This window comes from Leuciscus leuciscus, assembly GCF_965113295.1.
Source record: "Leuciscus leuciscus genome assembly, chromosome: 2".
Lineage (NCBI taxonomy): Eukaryota > Metazoa > Chordata > Actinopteri > Cypriniformes > Leuciscidae > Leuciscus > Leuciscus leuciscus.
This window is the reverse complement of record NC_138726.1, coordinates 51,396,511-51,418,351: the sequence shown is the minus strand read 5'-3', so window position 1 is coordinate 51,418,351 and position 21,841 is coordinate 51,396,511. Positions and strand designations below refer to the sequence as shown.

The 21,841-nt window shown below is 38.0% G+C and overlaps 1 protein-coding gene and 1 long non-coding RNA gene across 3 annotated transcripts in view; one reads left to right on the top strand and one right to left on the bottom strand.

The window, feature by feature from the left end:
* Positions 1–18,396, top strand: part of kirrel1a (kirre like nephrin family adhesion molecule 1a) — a 43,846-nt gene extending 25,450 nt beyond the window's left edge. The window contains exons 6-15 of one of the 2 annotated variants that reach the window (XM_082155623.1): positions 1,355–1,460; positions 1,703–1,851; positions 3,272–3,399; positions 3,738–3,864; positions 4,970–5,070; positions 6,964–7,180; positions 8,394–8,501; positions 9,924–10,051; positions 10,977–11,090; positions 14,349–18,396. In XM_082155623.1, coding sequence (XP_082011749.1) covers positions 1,355–1,460; positions 1,703–1,851; positions 3,272–3,399; positions 3,738–3,864; positions 4,970–5,070; positions 6,964–7,180; positions 8,394–8,501; positions 9,924–10,051; positions 10,977–11,090; positions 14,349–14,969 — 1,799 coding nt within the window. In that variant the 3' untranslated portion in view covers positions 14,970–18,396. The remainder of the gene's footprint in view (positions 1–1,354; positions 1,461–1,702; positions 1,852–3,271; positions 3,400–3,737; positions 3,865–4,969; positions 5,071–6,963; positions 7,181–8,393; positions 8,502–9,923; positions 10,052–10,976; positions 11,091–14,348) is intronic. The other variant, XM_082155624.1, reaches the window with a different exon arrangement.
* LOC309487998 lies at positions 2,054–3,257 on the bottom strand. The gene is made up of 2 exons (XR_014201960.1): positions 3,182–3,257; positions 2,054–2,853 (listed from the first exon to the last, which is right to left on the bottom strand). It is a non-coding gene; the product is annotated as an uncharacterized lncRNA (long non-coding RNA).
* Positions 18,397–21,841: the final 3,445 nt, after the last annotated feature.

Below are 21,841 nucleotides of genomic sequence, written 5' to 3'. Positions count from 1 at the left end.
ACATATCCACCTTATTTTGCATGTGTCTATCTATCTGAATGTGCAAGACTTCTGATTCATTAGCTGCTATAGGTTAATAACTAGAAGTAATAAAATGCACACAGCGCTACACACCAGTGTGTTTATAATTATGACAATATGTTAAAATAATATGGTAAGAATTACCAGTTTGCAATAGTTCGAGCAGCATAACCAGCTGTTTTGTACAGCTAAATATAATTGGAAACGGATGAGAGCGGAAGCCAGACACATTCAATTTACAAATGGCTGTGCCGCTTTTACGTGAAAAATAAGGTGGATATATAATATACATTGAAAATCTATATAAATAAACGAAATAATACATCAGGCAATAAATAAACTAAATAATACATCAGGCAATAGTTTGTATTATGCATACACTGCCATTCAAAACTTTGGGGTCAATAAGATTTTTTATACTTTTTTTGTCAATACTTTTACTCAGCAAGGATAAATAATTAAATTAACCAATTTCTTCTTTCTATTAAGAATCCTGATCACAGTTTCCACAAAAACGTTAAGCAGCACAACTGTTTTCAACATTGATAATAATAATAATAATACATGTTTCTTGAGCAGCAAATCATCATATTATAATGATTTCTGAAGGATCATGTGACACTGAAGACTGGAGAAATGATGCCGAAAATTCAGCTTTGATCACAGCAATAAATTACATTTTAAAATAGAAAATATTTATTTTAAATTGTAATAATATTTCACAACATTACTGTTTGTTTCTGTATTTTCTATCATATAAACGCAGCCCTGTTGAGCATAAGATAATTATTTAAAAAACATTTTACCAACCCAGATCTTTTGAACTTTAATGCATGTACAATACAATATAGTAATGAATTGTGGGTTGTGATGGGCTAATATAAATCAAGGGCTCCTTTTTTAGTCTCAGTCCATTCCTGGTGCCATTGTTTCTCTTAAATAGCTATTTCTACTTGATCTAACCCTTAAAAATGACTTTTTTTGGTGACCTAATCTAGTCAGGTGGACTCAGTCATATTAAATGATATTTTGGCTTGAATAAGACCCATTCATTTAGATATTACATATCACATAAAACAAATTTTTAGGCAACCTGACCAAACCCACAAGACAGTACGAAATGTTCTAAAACAGCTTTTTAAAAATATAGCGCATTAAAACCTTCAAAGATGTTAAAACCCCTTTAAGATGATGGCATGAACCATGAGGAAGAACTGTGACATTCATCTGCATTCTGACACTATATTCATAGCTCCTTCCCATCAGTCCTTCAGCGTGCCTTTGGTCTAATGAACGATATGTCTTTATTATGTATTCTGAATGCTCTCTGCAGACCCTCCAGTGGTGACGTTATCCATTGAGCCTCGCTCCGTACTGGAAGGAGAGAGAGTGACCTTCACCTGCCAAGCCACTGCCAACCCACCTATTATGGGTTATAAGTATGTCTCTTACTAAATGTGATGCTTAAAGTGGCTCCTTTTACATTTTGTGAGATGAAAAATTAATGACTTGTTTTATCAGGGAGATAAAGACGTCCTTTAAGTATTATTAAGCCCCATATATCTTCAATTATTTTCTGTTACGGCAGCCGTACCCTTGAATTCCTGTCTGTACATGCTTCAGGGGTGTTTCTTCATAAATCTGCTAAAGCTTCACTGACTGACCCTTTTGGCTTGGCTAGGTGGGCAAAGGGAGGTGTGGTCATCCAGGGGGCGAGAGAGAGTGTTTATTCCGCCAAGGCGGATCACTCTTTCTTCACCGAGCCTGTGTCCTGCCAGGTGTTCAATGCCGTGGGCAGCACAAATGTCAGTATACTCGTCGATGTCCACTGTGAGTATCAGCTTGTGTAGAGCGCACAATCTAGAAAATCTTCATGTGAAATTTAGCATGTGAAAGCAAATCACCAAATAATTCAATTGACTAATAATTAAAGATGTTTGTGTACAGTGTGTCTGTATAGTGCAATGTACTGTATGTCTCGGTGTAAATGTTTGTTTGTGCTATTTTGTATAGTTTGTGTGGTATCTATCTATCTATTGTAGTGGATTTTTCCCCCTAAACCCGACTATCTAGCGTCTACAAATCGTCACTTAATAAATAAAACTGTTGCGTCTACTGATCGACACAGAGCGTCTACAAATCGACACTTAATCACCTTTATACTCTAGCTCTTGCGTCTTCAGTCGACAACTGGCCAAGTCTCTTAACCTAACTTACTTGCTTCCCTAAACTGTAATAATCGACAAACAGACCTTAGCAAAAGTCCTCTAAATGCTTTAATCACGGCCAGGAGATCTTCTCGAGCAGTTCTCAGGGAATCTCTCCCAAGAATCAAGGCCGGAGGATCTCAGACAAATTCCATTGAGAATCCCACCGTAAAACACAGATACCACAGTTTCTATAGAATCGAGAAAACAAATAAGACAAACATGTCACCTTCAATATGATTGGTTCAATTGGTTCAAAAGCCCCAACCTTTTTCCTCTGTCACTGGCACAAGCAAACTGTTTTAATGATGACTTAATTTGTTAATCACAAGATTCTAACAGACTGTCTAGTTTCATTTCCCAAGCTATGTTATTTTTACATATACACACGCACTCAAAGACACAAGTTTTCCATTGGTTTCGTCACAGTACATCCTGTTCCAATATTAAATGTTAAATAAGGTTAGATGTTAGAAACATGGTTAGTTTAATATACAGTTTAAAATTTCTACGACACTATCTACATTATCTGTCTGTCTGTCTGTCTGTCTATCTATCTATCTATCTATATATCTGTCTGTCTGTCTGTCTGTCTATCTATCTATCTATCTATCTATCTATCTATCTATCTATCTATATATCTGTCTGTCTGTCTGTCTGTCTGTCTGTCTATCTATCTATATATCAACATGTGTCTGTCTGTCTGTCTATCTATCTATAAATCTGTCTGTCTGTCTACCTATCTATCTATCAACATGTGTCTGTCTGTCTGTCTATCTATCTATCTATCTATATATCTGTCTGTCTGTCTGTCTATCTATATATCAACATGTGTCTATCTATCTATCTATATATCTGTCTGTCTGTCTGTCTATCTATATATCAACATGTGTCTGTCTGTCTGTCTATCTATCTATAAATCTGTCTGTCTGTCTATCTATCTATCTATCAACATGTGTCTGTCTGTCTAGTAAACATTTCTAGTTTATTTAGCTGTTTAAATGCAAAAACACTGAGCTGTTATTAACCTCTGTTTCATGCAGTTGGGCCTATCCTGGTTGTGGAGCCTAAACCAGTAACGGTGGACTTAGACTCGGACGTCAATTTAAATTGCAAGTGGGCTGGAAATCCTCCACTCACACTAACCTGGACAAAAAAGGGTTACAGCATGGTGAGCATCTGCCTGTAGATCTGTTCATCAAACCTCCTTTCTGTTGCATGTGCAGTTTCTTCTTTCTTCTCCTTTTTTTCTCTGAAGTGTACTTTTTTGTCAGACTATGACATTTTCCTCAGACTTTATCTCTCATCAGTGAGTGTTCTCCGTGTGTGTCCCTCTTTTCCTGGCTCTCTTCCATATTTACCTTCCAACTGTGTTTTGATGTTGAAGCTGCAATCCTTTGGTCCATTTGTTTCTTTTTAGATAATGTCTACATTGAAATGGCTTTACAGCTTTTTTGGTCCTTTTCCCCTCCATCTCTCTCCCCCTCTCTCTCTCTCCCTAACACACAGGTTTTGAGTAATAATAACCAGCTCTATCTGAAGTCAGTAAGTCAGGCAGATGCTGGTCAGTATGTGTGTAAGGCCATCGTGCCTAGGATCGGAGTGGGCGAGACAGAGGTCACACTCACTGTCAACGGTCAGTACGGCTCTTTTATCTTATTGGACCAACAGAAATAATAAATCTGTTTAAAAACCAGGCAGCTTTTAAAGTGCCCCTATAATGGATTTTTGAAAATGACCTTTCATGTAGTGTGTAACACCTCTAAATGAATGAAAACATCCTGCAAAGTTTTAAATCTGAAAGTGCACCATATATAAAGTTATTGTCTTTCAAAAGTAAGAGTCGACTGAGTCAATGAAATGAATCGTTTTTCAAACGAGTCATAAGCCGTTACGTTGTGACGCCAAGACGAAACATTAGCATATTGCCCGCCCACTTATTGCGCACACAGACACCAGGATACTGGATAGCATCATGTCGAGAAGACGCTGTGCTCTACAATGTGAAGGTAAAGCTGGTAAAGAAGGTAAAAAAATCGGTTTGCTGATGGACATGCACTTGTTAATGCTGATGGTGAGGAATTACAGTTGCAACATCTCATAATGTACCGCAAACTGCTAGCGTGTCACTGAGAAACGTCCTGCTCGAGTCGTCCTTGCGATGGAGTTTCGGGTTGAATAACTAGTTCTTCCAATGTTTCATCATCGGACTCGCGCTCGGATTGATATGGTAAAATCAACGTCATTGTTCGTTACTGTGTTTAGATTGCGGTGTAGGTAGCCTCAGGGCAAGCAGAGCTGACGTTGTTATGGCAATGGGCGGTTTTGTTTTCGACACACGCGCTGCACGCGGTAGACCAATCACAACAGACTGAGCTGTCTGGCCAATCAGAGCAGAGTAGCTCTAGAGAGTAGCTCTACTCTACTGAGTAGATTTAGAGAGATTGATTCATTTGATGAGTCGTTTAAGAATCATTGAAAATGTGGTGATGTGCAAATGTATATTATGAGAAAATGAAACAGTTTTTTGACCTTTGATGCGTGTAAACATGTTGTAGGAGACTCCAAAACAACATTAGGAAACTTTAAAATAGCATAATAGGGGCACTTTAAGATTTTTTTCAAATCAATATTTAGCTCATTGTGAGTTCTGCGTTGGAGGATCAGAACTTTATGTCGTTTTTCTGATTGTATGATTTCTGTTATTTATGTATTTTGTTTTGGACTGTATTTTTGTGCAGGTCCACCCATCATCTCTAGCGAACCGGTCCAGTATGCAGTTCGAGGGGAGAGAGGGGAAGTCAAGTGTTATATTGCCAGCACCCCTCCCCCTGACAAGATTGTAAGTCACATTTACATGTATGCTATTTTCCAGAGAAATGTACAAAAATATTTCTAAACAATTGATATTTCTGATATTTCACTGTTTTGCTGTTATTCACTAGTGGTTAATCAGACCAGGCCACACGGTTCGAAACACATGTGATTTGTGGATTAATAGCTAAGTTTAACATCATAGAGTGAAAGTTTATCATTTGCACATGTTTTTTTTTTCCCGAATTGATTCCTCTTTCGCATCTCCTTGAGCTTGAACGGACACATACACACAAAATGTCTGCAAGTATTCTCGAAAACACAGTCGGTTATGTCTTAAGTGAACGTAAACAGTTGAAAAAGAAATCTGATGTGTATCATTATATTGGATCCAATCATTAGGTCTATGTCTATGTTAATCAATTCTGTGGGAAATCTGGTTTCAAGACACCTAAGACTGAATTTTATTTTATTTGATTGTTTTTAAACAGTTTTTAAGTTAAAACTAACTCAAACTAGACCTGATCCCAAGGTAACACTCTCTGCTGTAGCTCAGTATATGTGGCTTTCAAACGCATCCTTTCTCTGAAACTACAAGTGATTCTAATTTAAAATGACTCTCAGCTCAGACCCCGATACATCTCCAGGATGAGATTTATGAAATATGAAATATGGGCAGAGCAGTCGTTCCTTTTAATGCTGTAGCTTTTTCACATGTCTTGGTTTGTGAGGTAAATGGAAGCTTACCATGAGCATGTGGAGGTATGCATTTTTAAATATTCTCACAGCTCAGCATGAATAATACAACAGTTTTAGTGGTTTTGAAAGGAGAACTGGTGCTTTCTCACCATTATCCAGCCCCATGTTTCAGCACAGAAAGGCCATTTATCCCATTGCCAGTGTGAAATATGTGTTCATGCGGGCAATGCGAACCAGATACAGTTCAGGTACATTTTATGCACTTGAATATGCTTTTTAAATCCTAAATATTTATAAAGGATTTCTTTTTTCACTTCTGTTTGAAAGGTACAGATTATGCATTATTTTCGGTCCACTTGCTTTTTGCAGGACCACTGCAGATGACGGTGATTTTTATTTTATTTTATATCATTATTTATTTCTCAGGCATTACTAGATGCTATTTAAATGTATCATTATTTTTATATGTATAACTTTTAATGTTCACATTAGGGCTATATTTTTATGTAGCTTTGTATTTTCACGTGGAACTTAGGAAGAAGACAGGTGACCATTTTACTGAAGCATTTTGTGGGTCAAAATAACAATTATTATCGTCGTTGTCCCCAAAAATGCTACTTTTCAGGAAAAACAACGTATTTTTTAAAGTAATTAAACACCTCATTGTCTTAGTTGATATTGTGGCGTTATATATGATCAGACACTTGCATGAGTTATTTTATTATCATTTTACCAAAATCAAGCTCAAAGAGTTAAGATGTTTTTGACCAGGGAATTTTGGACATAACTGTTTTGTTCGTCATTAAAACAGCCGAATCTGAGGCAGAAAGTGCATCGCGTTACATTTTCATCAACTTAGAGGTTATAAAGTTTACTGTAGCTATGTGGGCGCTCAGTTTTTTCTGTCCTAAAAGCTCATGTTGTTAAAGGTGGAGTGCTTCGGACAGGCCGTTTAAGACAGTATTGGCTACGAGTATGACTCGACAAATGCTAGACTACAACACTCTTCTCTGCTTCTCAAATACATAAAACGTTGACCTTTATATATAGTTTTTCTTGAGGAAAGAAAACACTGTACTTATTCAAATAAGTATTTTAATCAATAAGTATATTATTCAATATTATCTATCTCTCTCTTTCAATATATATATATATATATTTGAACCTGCACATTTCTTAGTCTTGCAGATGCATGTGAGTGATCTCTGTGTGTTTTCCCCAGGTGTGGGCATGGAAGGAGAATGTGTGGGAAAAAGAGAAGGGGACCCTATCAGAACGATACACGGTGGAACAGAGCAAACTGAGCTCACAGGGAGGCGCGGTGCTGTCCACCCTCACCATCAACAACGTCATGGAGTCAGACTTCCAGTCGACGTACAACTGCACTGCGTGGAACTCATTCGGCCCGGGGACCATGATCATCACACTGGAGGAGACCGGTGAGGAGACGTGCCTGCGTTTGCACATACGTGATGCTGCTAAATAAGGGAGACAGTCTTATGTGAAAATCTTTTTTATATGTACTGTATATACAGCGCTGGGTAGTAACTCGTTATATTTAATCTGGATTACGTTATCAGATTCCTAAAATTATTTATTTGTAATTAGATTACCAGTATATTGCATTTTAAAATACTGATAATCAGACTACAGTTAATTTTTTATTGATCACATGATTATTTTAATATTTACAAAACGGCAGTAAATTATTCATTATTTTTAATTTTTTTAATTGTCCTTTAACCTATTGCTTAAGTATGTAATCTACCCAGCACTCTGTGTGTGTGTGTGTGTGTGTGTGTGTGTGTGTGTGTGTGTGTGTGTGTGTGTGTGTGTGTGTGTGTGTGTGTGTGTGTGTGTGTGTATACAGTTTAGTCTACAAATTAGTCATGAAACTTAAAGACAAAGATTTGTACAGTTCGTGTCTTTAAAGGTTTTACTTTACTTTTTTTATTTTTTTATACTGATAATCAGGCTATAGTTACATTTTTATTGATCACATGATTATTTAATATTTACAAAATGGCAGTAAATTATTCATCATTTATTGTTTCTCACTAATTCATCTTTAAATTTTTTTTAAATGGTCCTTTAACCTATGTGTGTGTGTGTGTGTGTGTGTGTGTGTGTGTGTGTGTGTGTGTGTGTGTGTGTGTGTGTGTGTGTGTGTGTGTGTGTGTGTGTGTGTGTGTGTGTGTGTGTGTGTGTACAGTTTAGTCTACAAATTAGTCATAAAACTTTAGACAAAGATTTGTACAGTTCGTGTCTTTAAAAGTTCACTGTGCTGCTGCGTCATCTTCAGAGTACAGTAGACTAATCTACTGAAGTAAAAGAGCACAGTCTTCAATAATAAATATCTTGAGTGGAATCTCCTAAATTTACTTCAGGTTAAGAGTTCTCTCTACTCAATATACAGTTGGTAAGTACAGTCATACGGGTACATTGTAGAGATGCACCGGTTAACGCACATTCATGACACACTGGACCTGTGACGCATGAGTCTGATCTGCGTCATATTACAATACCATTCCCTCTTTCCTTCTGTTTTTCTATCTGTCCTTTTATGTCCTGATGATTAAAAGCAAAAAGACCATAAATAAAAAACGCATAGTGGTGCTTATGTTTTTCTTTGTTTTTTTCCCTTTGCCACAGAGATAGTTCCAGTCGGGATCATTGCGGGCGGCACCGTCGGCTGTTCGATTCTGCTTCTCCTGTGTTTACTCGCGTTAGTGCTGTTCTTGTACCGGCAACGCAAAGGAAGTAAGTTATCAAAGCCCACCAAAAGAGTTCTCTTACACCTTTTCCACAATTAGGTATCAAAAAAATTATTTTATTATACATTACCGTTCAAAAGTTTGAGGTCAGATTTTTAAAAATGTTTATCAAAGTGCTCACCAAGGTTGAATTTATTTGATTAAAAATACAGTAAAAACAGTAATATTGTGAAATATTATTAAAATTTAAAATAACTGTTTTTGATTTGAATACATTTTAAAATGCAATTTTTTCCTGTGATGCAAAGCTGAATTTTCAGCATCATTACTCCAGTCTTCAGTGTCACATGATCCTTCAGAAATCGTTCTAATAAGCTGATAGGCTGCTGCTTAATATTTTAGTGAAAACTGTGATTTTTTTTTCTCTAGAATTCTTTGATTGAATAGAATTAAAAAAAAATAGCATTGAATAATTTTAAATAGTGTGTCATTCTACATGTTTTCCCAGTCATTTTTGATCAATTTAATTCAACCTTCATTAGTACTGTGAATTATTTATTTGTATTATTAAAGACTTTTTATAATGATTTGTCAACCAGGGGTGCGTTTCCCGAAAGCATCATTAGCCACCTATGGTCACAAGTTCCGTCTTTATCAGCACAGTTCAACGAGTCTGAGTTTCAACATTCGCAAACAGCATCACAGAATTGTGTGGTTGAAACAACAGCTCTTGACCTGCAACTAGAAATGTAGTTTCTTGTTGGAATGACATGTAGACTTGATAAATCCTTATCTTTAGCAAAGATAAGCGAGACGACATTCAGTACAACCTATATCTTTTATTTCGAAAATATATACAAATGTCATTTACATCTTTTAGTTTGTCAAGAGATTTAAATGTGCGTACATGCTCTGGTACGTAAGAACGAGCCTTTGGTTGAATCTGGAAATTAAGCAAAATAACTGAGAAAAATGAGAATTAGTCCTCAGATGCTATGTCCATAATATATAGGAAATCATCGGCCATTAACTTGATCTCCAACAGAGTTATTTAAAGTAGTTATTACTCTACCACCTGTGTGACATCATTAACCAACGTGGCTGAACGACAAATTTGCGTCAGTATGGTTTCGTGAAATAGTCGTGACTCGCTTATTGATTTCTTCAACGATGCATCGTACTACGGTACTTAAGCAGCGAGTTACATCGTTGTACGGGAAACCCTGTCTAGTGAGCTGTGTAAAAATAAATCTAATCTAATGCAACAATAATCTGAAATGGCAAGTCTTTCAAACAGCAACATGCAAGTTTGTCTTTGAGAAGGTAGAAGCAAAAGTGCCTTTAAATACTCGAAAAACCCAAGGGCAATCAGCCATATTTAAGAACATAAATAATGGCCACAAAGATGTCAAAAAGCATGTTCGTAGCAGCAATAAATCCGAGGTTTACTGAGATGTTTACTTTCCAGGTCGTCGAGGGGTCACGCTCGGCAAGCCAGATATCAAGGTAGAGACCATAAACAAAGAGACCCACAGCCTGGAGGAAGACTCGGGAAGCGTCTCCACTGCAACACGCATGGTTAAGGCCATGTACTCTGTGAGTACTTTTGACAACACAACACGACTGCAATAACCGGAGGATGTAGAGGGACTTTGAGATTGTGAAGTTTAATAGTTTAATTATTTAAAGTAAGATATTACTTATCCTGAAAACTTTTTTTTTTTTTTTTTTATTCTGCACTAGGTCACACTTTATTTTGTTAGTTCACTTTAGACATAATACTAACTATAAGTGATTTTGCAACTACATGTCAACTAGCAGTCATTAGAGTATTAGTAGACTGTCTGATTAATATCTGCTAACACTTTATTTTAGTTGATCCCATAACAGACAATCTGCTGAACATAAGTTACTTAACCTAATAGTCTACTACTCTAATGAGAGACATTTATAATTAGTGGACTATTGGAATAAAGTGTTACCCTGTACTGTATTAAATAATTTTGTTGATGAGCTAAGTTAAAACTCAGTAGCTCACAACTGCAAAATTTTGTCAAGAATATTATAATTTATAATTCTGACAAGATCTGGACTTTTTTCTGCAAAATGTTGGAAGGATAATTTGCATAATATTAATTTGATTAATTATTCATATTCTTATGGTAATATTGAGTACAAATTTCTCTTGATTCAATGTTGTGTCTTTTTCCAGTGGTGATTGTGCCTTGTCCTGTGAAGATGATGCAATAACACTGACACTAACTAATTCATTGATAATGCTGAAATACACTTCTTTAACATTTGACAAAAATGAAGTGCTAATAAACCTTACTTCCTCCAATGTATTTCCTCTTAAATAACATTTCCAAAGCTAAAATTAATCCTTTTTCTCTCTCAACCTCCCTCTCTTCCTTTATATCCTTCCTCTCTTTTCCTCTTCTTATCTCCTGTTGGTTTTCCTCCCCTCTTACGTTGCATCTCTCTCCCCCTCTTGGTTGCTCTCTTGTCGTTTATGGTTTAGTTTTTACCTTCTGTGACCCTCTCTCCCTCCTCCCAGCCTTTTAAAGATGACATTGACCTCAAACAGGAGTTACGCAGTGACACGCTGGACACGCGCCAGGACTACGAGCTCAAGGTGAATAGACACACTTCCGATGCTTCACACACTAACACAAGTGATATATGACCTGTACTTTGTTTTACAAAAACATGCAGCTTCTATAGACCTCAACAGTCAGGTTCCCATTCATTTCTCCGTGGAGAAATTAGCAACATCGTATTAACTACCGATATTGGTTTTATTGATTATAGCCAATGCCATAATACTTTTTCGTATACGGTTTACTTTCTTTGTTTAACAGTTCTATCTAATAACGGACTGTTAGGACTGTTAAACAGAGACCTGTTCTGTGCTCCGCCAAAATAAAAGTCCCGTTTCTGACACATCGGCCAACCAGAAAAACGAATCGGCCGATGGCGATATTTCAAAAATGCCAAATATCGACCGACCACTAGTTTCACCCTTACTAGAAACATTGTTTTTGTTCAGGAAAATGCTAGTGTAGAAGCCATACGTGTGATTTTAACTTTAGTTTTTAATAATTAAAAAAATTCCAGATGAAGAACTTCACCTACCGATAATCTTTAACAGATCCCCACCAGTCGAAGGATAATAGATAATCAAGAAAGACAGTCTCACCACACTCTTAAACAACTAATATTTATTATATAGTTGAGTATTTTGCAATAACATTTAAATCTATATTTGATATTTATAATTAAGAATATAGTTTTATAGTTAGCCGTTCTATAATGTAGTGCACAGTAGGGATGGGCATGATTAATCGACGATCGATAATTGATCGTTAAGAATTTCGTCGATCACGTTTATTTGTTATCGATTAAACTAATGCAGGTTGCGTTGCGTAGTGTGAGTCTTGAAGCAATGGAATTAATTTTAGCGCGGAGGTACCTGTGCATCCCGGCAACATCAGTCCCCTCAGAGCGGGTGTTTTCGGCGGCTGGACTGGCTGTCACCAGGTTGCGGTCGCGTCTGATCCCAGATCATGTCAACATGCTTATCTTTCTCAACAGAAATCAGTAGACTGGTGCAGAAGTTCTATGGGAACCTTCATGCGTTTTCTCAGATCGGATAGCTATCTGATTTATCAAAACGATTCCATTTACACCTGGTCACATAAATGTGTTTTTGCAAAACGGATATAAATCCGATCTTGAATTCCCGCGCTATATGCATATTTAAATTGTTGCACGTCATCGAATCGAAAGCAACTGATATGAGCTGCATTTTATTGATCATCAGCGAAAATTTCTAAATCAAAGACCGCAACAAGATATTGCGGCAACAGCCCTGGTAAGATCATTTCGGTTCTTTACTTTTAATGAAGATGATTGTGTGTTGATGAATGACTTTCACCAGAGAATGTCTAATATGGCGAGAAGTTTCACTCTCACTACACTTCCGGCTTTTGAACTGGTTGCAGTTCCACTCTGATTCCATATGAGGGCGCTCACAGGACGAGTGCAGAATGAATGGAGGTCAATGGCGGTATAACCCTCAAAATCCACTTTTCTCAGGATATAATTTTTTGTCTAGTAATTTGAATGTTGTATTCGAAAGGAGATGCAAAGAAATTACACATTGCTGGGTGTTAGATTTTTTAGAGTCACTTATTTGCTTTAAAAAAGTCTTTCAAAATGTCAGTGACGTCAGAATGCTGACGTCATTAGCAGAATGCTAGCGTGTTATGGGCAACAACAACTCAACCTGTAAGAAATCAAAACGACATAAGTACTCGTTCATTCAACTTTCGACCTAAAACCCATGTTGAACTTGCAAAATCTACAATCACATCTGAGATTTCTCAACGGCAATCGGGTGAAAGAGACAAATTTAGCCGTCTAGCCCCATTGACTCCCATTCATTTTGCACTCATGGCAAGCGCCCCCAGTGGAACTCTGGTGGTACTACAACCAAAATTCGGTACAATAGGGCTTAATAGGGAGTGGACAGGCTCTCCGTAGACGGGCTCTGCTTTCACTTTGATTTGCGATAGTTTGCACGTTGGCTTGATGAATAGATGCTCATCTGTGGTGATGCGTGTTGAAGTAGCGTCGTCATATCTGGATATAACATGACATATAGCCTATAACACGCTCTCACACGTTTATTTCTTATCATTTTTGGGATAAGTCAAATTTACATATGTGGTTTCAACAACCAGATGCATTTACTCTTGTCCAGTTTCGTCTGGAATGCGTCTCAGATCTCCTCCTGAAGTGGTTTGAACGATCGGATTTAAATCCGTCTCGAATGCGTTTCGGAGGGCATTTAGATTTGGTCTTTTCACGAGCGGATAGCTATCCGATCACAGAAAACGGATGAAGTGGCCATGGGTCTCTGTTTAAGAACGCCGGCTCGCAGCTGCAGGTTCCGCTGGTTTAGAGCACCGCAGGAATCTTCAAGTCTACCGAACGTCCAGTTTCACTGCCACAAGTTGATCTTCTTGTAATAAAGATCTCATCGAGGACAAACAAAATGTATTTTTGTATTTTCATTGCATTTTTAATTTATAAAAAGTTAAAGAAATAATGAATTTCAATATAAAAATATTAATGATTAATCGATAGTCGATCGTTAATTCTCCCGACGATCGACTAAGAAAATTTAATCGAATGCCCATCCCTAGTGCACAGTAACATCTAATTATGTTTTGTCGTTTGCAGTGCTTCATTATAGTAGTTTATTTGACCATTAAATTAAATTAATTTTATAACGGTCAAGAAAGTTGTGTAACATTGTTTTATCCCCCTCTGATTTTCAAGTAACTTTTTTAGTTTTAAATCACTTGTAATGTTATTAAGTTGTTTTGTTTGGTTCGGTTCAGTTCATGGCTTAAACATTTTTCTCTTTTCTAATCTCTATGGAGAAATGAATGGGAAAAATATTTCAAGAACCAAGAATGTGGTTCAAATAGATTTTTCTACAGTGAGGTTTGTAAAATGTAAATGCTTTTTAAATCTCTTATGTTCACCATAGTAATATTGTGAAATTAGCCAATCCTCTAGTCTTCAGTGTCACATGATCCTTCAGAAATCATTCAAATATGCAGATTTTTTTGCTCAAGCAACATTTATTATTATTATCAGTGTTGAAAGCAGTTAATAATTTTTTGTGGAAAAGTGATACATTTGTTTTCAGGAGTATTTGATGAATATAAAGTAACTGTCGCTTTTAATTTAATGCTTTAATAAAATAATTGTAAAAAATGTTACTCCGCAAACTTTTGACCGTCAGTGTGTATACGTTTGTATATAGCGGTTTTAGTTTTTGCCTAAACAAACTTCACTGAAGATGTTATCTTTTTTACAGGACCCAACAAACGGCTACTACAACGTGCGAGCTTCCACCCACGATGAGGGACGTCCCGCCTCCCGATCCATGCACTACTCAGACTATCGCACCTCGGGCCAGCCAGGGGGCGCTGCGGCCGTTGTTAGCAGTAGCTCAGGAGCTCCGGGAGCCACGGCAGGTCCGGGAACACCGAGCAGTTTGGCTCCGGGGTCACGAGCAGGCTGCTACGACCCTCGTCCTCCCTCCAGACTCTCACACAACAGCTATGCCCAATTCAACACGTTCACCCGCGCTGGGCAGTCCCAGCAGCCTCCGCCCAGTTCTGGCCCACAGACTAGCGACTTCCCTTCTGAATGCAGCCTCTTGGACTCGACCGCACAGCTCGGATATGAGAATTATGGCTACCCGTCGCACTATCCGGCATTTCGGATGGGTTTTGCTCCGCCCAGCCTCGCCCCGTTAGAAGGCGGGCCGGCTTATGAGATGTACGGGGTCGGGCCGAGCGTCGGCGCAGGAGGCGGTACCGGGACCCCAGAAACTGGACTTGGGAAATATGGCAGTTCCACACGGTTCTCATACACCTCCCAGCATTCTGATTATTCCCACCGACACACACAGAGGATGCAGACACATGTGTAAGAGAGAAGCATCACGTGTACGTGACACAGGTTACGCTGATGTATAAGTGCATACAAGTACACACACTTACACAGATACACAGGACGGAGATAATGAAAGAACCACAGATAAACACGGGAGGGTGAACGAGCGAAGAGAGGGTCAAAGTATACACAGAGAACGGGATGCGTTTATTTCTCAGCTGCAGGAGCTGAAAGCGAAAGTCACAATCAAGAAAGACTGATGTTTCGAAAAGATCGAATAGAAGATCGATAAATTCTGAATGCTTTTAATAAGCATGATTCCTGAGAAATGAAGGGTGCCTCTTATAGGCTTATATAGTCTGGGTAACAGTGGTCTCTCTCTCTCACAGAGATGGTCATATGAGATACATGTATGAATTCTCTACAATGGCTTCTTCAACTTCTCTCCTTAAGCTTAGTATAGTTTAAAATGGCATTTAATGGCAAACTGCACAATGTACAGTAAGGTCTAAAAGTCTGAGACCACCAATTTTTTTATTTATTTAGTTTTAACATAAACTGAAAGTTTCAGGATTTATATGACACAATACATCAAAAAACAGGGAAAGCTAAATGAAGCATAAATATTTTAGGTTCTACACTATTTCTAGGTCACTAGTCAAATGTAAGTCAGTTTTGATCATGTGAACTACTTGTGCAAACGATTTTCTTTCTTCCATTAAATGGATAATTGATTTAAATACGGTAAAAATGCGTTTACCATATTTAAAGCCTCAAGATAACTCAAATTGATTTAAAATGAGACAAATCAAGCATTGAAATAAATGAAAACTCCTAAGAATCAAGATATTTCTTAATTTAAGTAACCCCGCCAACGTCTTTTTTTTCTTTCTTTGAAGATCCTACAAACGAAAAATCATAGGGCCTTCGAATATTGTTGTGGATAATAAGGGCAGGGGGTTGTTAGAGTCCAAAAAAGTTACCACTGGATTAAAGTAACACCGTTTTTTTGTAGGAGTTTCCCTTTCAGATGCAAAATTTATGGGAGGAGAGTATATAAATGAATCGTGCAAGGTGATTTACTAAGGTTTGCGCTAGTATTTGCGCCATTATTTACCGCCGAAAAAAGCATGTCTTAATTCCATATACTAATTTGCGCTGCTCTTGACAGATTGTGTTGGTCATTATGGAAATTATCCGGCTGCATATGTGTTTTTTAATTTGCGCGTGGATAACGCGTACAACTTTCCACTCCCATCGGTGCATTTTTGGGATTGCGCTCTCACGCTAATTTGCCCTGTTTAGTAAATCTGACCCATAATGGGTGAGAGATGTGTAGAACCTTTGACTCAAAATTATGAAAATGGAAAATCATACATCTATGGATATTAGAGAAGACTTTTAGACCCCACTGTACACACATACCAGCGTTACAAATATATATTTTTCCATTTATTCTTAAATGAAAATCTGCGTTTGACAAAAGAGATAAAGAGCACATGATACTCATACAACACTCTTGATCACCAAAGCAACATGTTTTAGTTTTTTTAGTCTAGAAGACTCTTTATTACTCTGTGTAAGTCAGCATCTGCCTGGCTATCCGGCTTGCTGAGCTACCTCGATAAACAGGTTAGTAGCCTTCCAGTCGCGCTAGTGCATCTCCGTTTAAAAAGCACTTTTGAGCATTTGCAATAAAACACATTACCCTTTAAATTTCAACATTATGACGGAGAGCAGTCGAGGAAGCCATTTAACCGTTTTCAGACATGGCCATTTAGTTCACTATCGTACAAATAGTTCAGAACCATGGAATATATAAAAATCTATATACATATTCATATACAGGAATGCCCCACTCTTTTCCATGGTGCTTTTGTTGTGGGGTCATTGTTTGCACTGCATTCCAGTATTCTAGCTTAGATTACCCTCATAATCGATATGTAATCTCTCATTTGCACACTAGGATAGAGCGTTTTCTCTCTACGTTTTGAATATTACCGAAAATCTTCTTTTTTTTCTTCATATTTCTGTAAGTGATTCTGGACCAAAGGTTCAACGTTAGAGTATCAGTCTTTATTTGGGTGATATTCACCTCAACGAACAAGAAAATATGCAGATTTGTTTGTTATCGTTGTTTGCGAATTTATTCGGTCGCTACTGACCCAGAGCTTTTTTCCCCCCTTTTTTTTTCTATCTCTCTCTCTTTTTTGTTTTGAGGGTTGGGAACAGCAGAGAAGGTCTTAAACTGATCCAGCCTTAGGTATCCAATCTCACCCTTACTGATCTGAGATCAGGCTGCTATCACATTCGTCTTAAAGATAACGAAGATCAAATTGGAACTAATTTAAGGTCAGAGGTCTGGAGTGGTATTTTAACGTCTCGCGCCCCAGACTTTGATGTTGTGAAGTTTGAGATCGGAGAGTCTTTCACTCACTTGTTCACACAGACACACACCTGATATTTGTGCCAAACACAGACGACAAACTTGAAGTATTTTCCGCCAATTTCGAAAAACTACCTTACGGGGACCAGAGATGGTCTTTGGCTATGAACTGTCTTCAACGGGTTTTGAAGGATGCCGTTGTCAAAGCAATGACGGATGAGGATGAAGACAATCCCTCAGAGCAGTGAGATACTAGTTTTCGTCTTCGTCCACGTTTCAAACGAGCCCTGTAAATACTTCCCATGTGTAATTCCGACTTCATGTATTATTTGACATCATCCAAATGTGATGCACTCTTTAAATGCAGTATTGTTATGTTTTTAATTGCGTGAAGAAGGCTGACAAACGCCATATAGCGATGGTACTTTCGGACTCGGTACGGGACAAAGCGGACGATTGGTTGGAGCCAGTGCGATATCAAGAGTGTTCGGGAAGATCCGGAAACATCTTGAGCTGCCAATCGCTCATCCTTTATACTGATGGTCGGGGGGAAATCTTGTGGGACATCATGTGACCCGCTGGACAGTATTTGCATTCCCCGCCCCATCTAAGAACTTGAAGCTCCATGAAGACGAGAAAGAAGGAATATATGAAGGAGTGAATAAAAATAAAGAGTGGCCTTAGGAAAACATGACTTTTATATTCCCTCACTTTATAAACCGGCTTTAGGCCAGAGGAGTGTGTGCAGATGAAGGTATGCGTGTTTTTGTGCGAGTGCGATTGAGTATATGAAAATCTTTATGTAGTCCGTTCATTTACTTCTCTCACGTTCCTGCTCCAATACTTTTCTTCTGCTGGTAGGAGTGTATCCTGTATAATTGTGTCTTAGAAAATAAACGTTGACCTTACTGTACTGTTCTTGGTAGCTGAAAAAATGTTTGACAGATGTACAACAAAAGTTAATGATTTTTTTTTTTATTTCCCTTTGATTTTTTCCAATATTTTTTAAAAATGTTACGTAATTATTTTTTCACAGTATATCAGAAATAAAAGCACTGTTTTTCTAAGAATAAATGAAGCATTGAATGTGTGGTTTATATATAAATTTACTGTTGTTTGGGAATGTGATTTCTAGCATTAGTTTTTAATTACAAACTGGTGTCAGCTTTAAGATATAAAAAATATGAGAACATTATTGTTTATAGGACCACATACATTTTTCATGAATACAGTAAGATAGGCCAAGTTTTAGGACTGTTTTTAAAGGGACCATTTAATACACAATATACAAAAGTTTATATGTACAAGTATATATATATATTTAAAAAAAATCTTATAGTCTCTTATAGTACAGTAATATTGTGACATATTATTGCAATTTAAAATATCTGATTTCTATTTAAATATATTTTAAAATGTAATTTATTCCTGTGATCAAAGCTGAATTTCCAGCATCATTTCTCCAGTCTTCAGTGTCACATGATCCTTCAGAAATCATTCTAATATGCTGATTTGCTGCTCAAGAAACATTTATTATTATTATCAATGATGTTAACAGTTGTGCTGCTTAATTTTTTTTGGAAACTATATATAGATATTTTTTTTCAGGATTCTTTGATGAACAACAAGTTTGAATAAACAGCATATATTTGAAATAGAAATCTTTTGCAACATTATAAATGTATTTACTGTCACTTTTAATCAAATTAATCTGTCCTTGCTGAATATAAATGTATTAAAAATATAAGTATAGAAAGTATTAATTTCTTTAAAAAACAATATCAAACTGAACCCAAACTTTTGAACGAATGTCTGCTATAAATATTATATCAACAATTACATCACATCTGTAAAATTAACTTCAAATATCACGAACATTAAGTATTAAAATGTACCATATCATGATAATAGTCTACTATGTGTAACCTATTTTTTACAGTCTATGTGTGTAACACAGTAGCTGTACTGTACCTGTAGAGCACACAGCGACCGGATCTTTGAGTTCGTGAATTGAGTCGATTCGTTAACGAATCAGTCAGTTCGATTTGCCTAAAATTCAGGGGGTGGACTGGTCAGTCACTCACTGTCCTGCAGAGTTTAGCTCCAACTTGCCTCAGCACACCTGCCTGGAAGTTTCTAGTATGTCTAATAAGCTAGTTGAACTCTGCAGGACAGTGACTCTCTCCAGGAGCGGGATTGGACACCCCTGGTCAAATTCATTGAAAGCAACCGACTCAAAAGAACGATTCGCTCAAGAATCGAATTGGTTCGGTTCTCGTGTCTAATAATCCGGTTGCAACGATTCTTCAGAAAGAGAATTAGTGGAGGATGGCAACAATTTCACAACAAATAGGCCACTTTTAAATTCCACATCAGCAGTTGCATTTATCCATACAACTATAACCACAGAGTCGACGGACACCTAGTGGCATTTGTGTGTAGTTATAATGCGCACTGAACCTAGAGCTTTAACCCTATGCTCCAATAATTCCATTATCTCCAGTACCATTATGGGTTATGCCCCAACCAGAAGTAGATTTAAGTTTATTAGAAAAAAGACAAAAGGAAGGTTCATATGAAACAGAAGTATATAATGTAAGGGAGTATATTGGGTCAAGATATGGGGAATATATGCACATTTTTACAGATGCATCAGAATCAGAATCAGAATCAGAATCAGAATCAGAAAGAGCTTTATTGCCAAGTGTGCTTGCACCCACAAGGAATTTTTCTTGGTACTGAAGCTTCCAGTGCACATATACAAATACAAATACAACAAGAAACATAGTAATACAAATTCTAAGAATAAAATATATAAAAAAATAAAATAAAATAAAATAGTATAAAAAGTAAAAAAAAGGGGTCACAGTTGGGTTTAGTCTGAATAAACATTTACAGATTATGAACATATTTACAGTATTTTGAGAAGTATGAATAATATAAATATAAATATCACCTGAGTTAGAGAATATTACACTAGACAGTGGGAGTCTCGTGCATGTTACAGATTATGAACATATTTACAGTATTTTGAGTAGCATGAATAATATAAATATAAATATCACCTGAGTTAAGAGAATATTGCACTAGACAGTGGGAGTATTGCACTTGCAGGCATATGCCTTGGGGGGCATGTTAAGTGTTCAGAAGGGAAATGGCCTGTGGAAAGAAACTGTTCCTGTGCCTGGATGTTCTTGTGGCCAGTGATCTGTGTCGCCGTCCTGACGGTAACAGTTCAAACAGGGGGTGTCCAGGGTGAGTGGAGTCTGTGATGATTTTACCTGCTCTCTTCCTCACTCTGGAAGAGTACAGGTCCTGGAGGGTTGGCAGGGGGGCACCAATAATCCTCTCTGCTGTCCGGACTGTCCGTTGTAGTCTCCTGATGTCCGATTTGGTAGCTGAACCAAACCAGACAGTGATGGAAGTGCTTAAAACAGACTCAATGACGGCTGAGTAGAACTGGATCAGCAGCTCCTGTGGCAGATTGAACTTCTTCAGCTGGCGAAGGAAGTACAGTCTCTGCTGGGCCTTTTTCACAATGGAGTCAATGTGATTTGCCCACTTCAGGTCCTGAGAGATGGTAGAGCCCAGGAACCTGAATGACTCCACTGCTTCCACAGTGCTGTTCATGATGGTGAGAGGGGGGAGTGCTGGGGAGTTTCTCCTGAAATCCACAATCATCTCCACTGTTTTGAGCGTGTTCAGCTCAAGGTTGTTATAGCTGCACCAGACAGCCAGCTGTTCAACCCCCAGTCTGTAAGCAGACTCGTCACCATTTTGGATGAGACCGATGACGGTGGTGTCGTCTGCAAATTTCAGGAGCTTGACAGAGGGGTCTTTAGAAGTGCAGTCATTAGTGTACAGGGAGAAGAGCAGTGGGGAGAGAACGCACCCTTGGGGGGCGCCAGTGCTGATGGTGAGGGTCCTGGATGTGAGCTTCCCCAGTCTCACTCGCTGCTGCCGGTCTGTCAGGAAGCTGGAGATCCACTGACAGATTGAGGATGGCATGGAGAGCTGAGTCAGTTTGGCTGTGAGAAGATCAGGGATGATGGTATTGAAGGCCGAACTGAAGTCCACAAATAAGATCCGTGCATAAGTCCCAGGTCTGTCAAGATGTTGCAGGATATAGTGCAGTCCCATGTTGACTGCATCATCCACAGACCTGTTTGCTCTGTAAGCAAACTGAAAGGGATCCAGAAGGGGTCCAGTGATGTCCTTCAGATAGGCCAACACCAGTCTTTCAAACGACTTCATGACCACAGACGTGAGAGCGACAGGTCTGTAGTCATTAAGTCCAGTGATTTTAGGTTTTTTGGGAACCGGAATGATAGTGGAGCGTTTGAAGCAGCAGGGAACTTCACACTGCTCCAATGATCTGTTGAAGATCTGCGTGAAGACTGGGGCCAGTTGGTCAGCGCAGGCTTTTAGACAAGCAGATGAGATGCCGTCTGGGCCTGAAGCTTTCCTAGTCTTCTGTTTTTTGAAGACTCGGCTCACGTCCTCCACACAGACCTTAAGCTCAG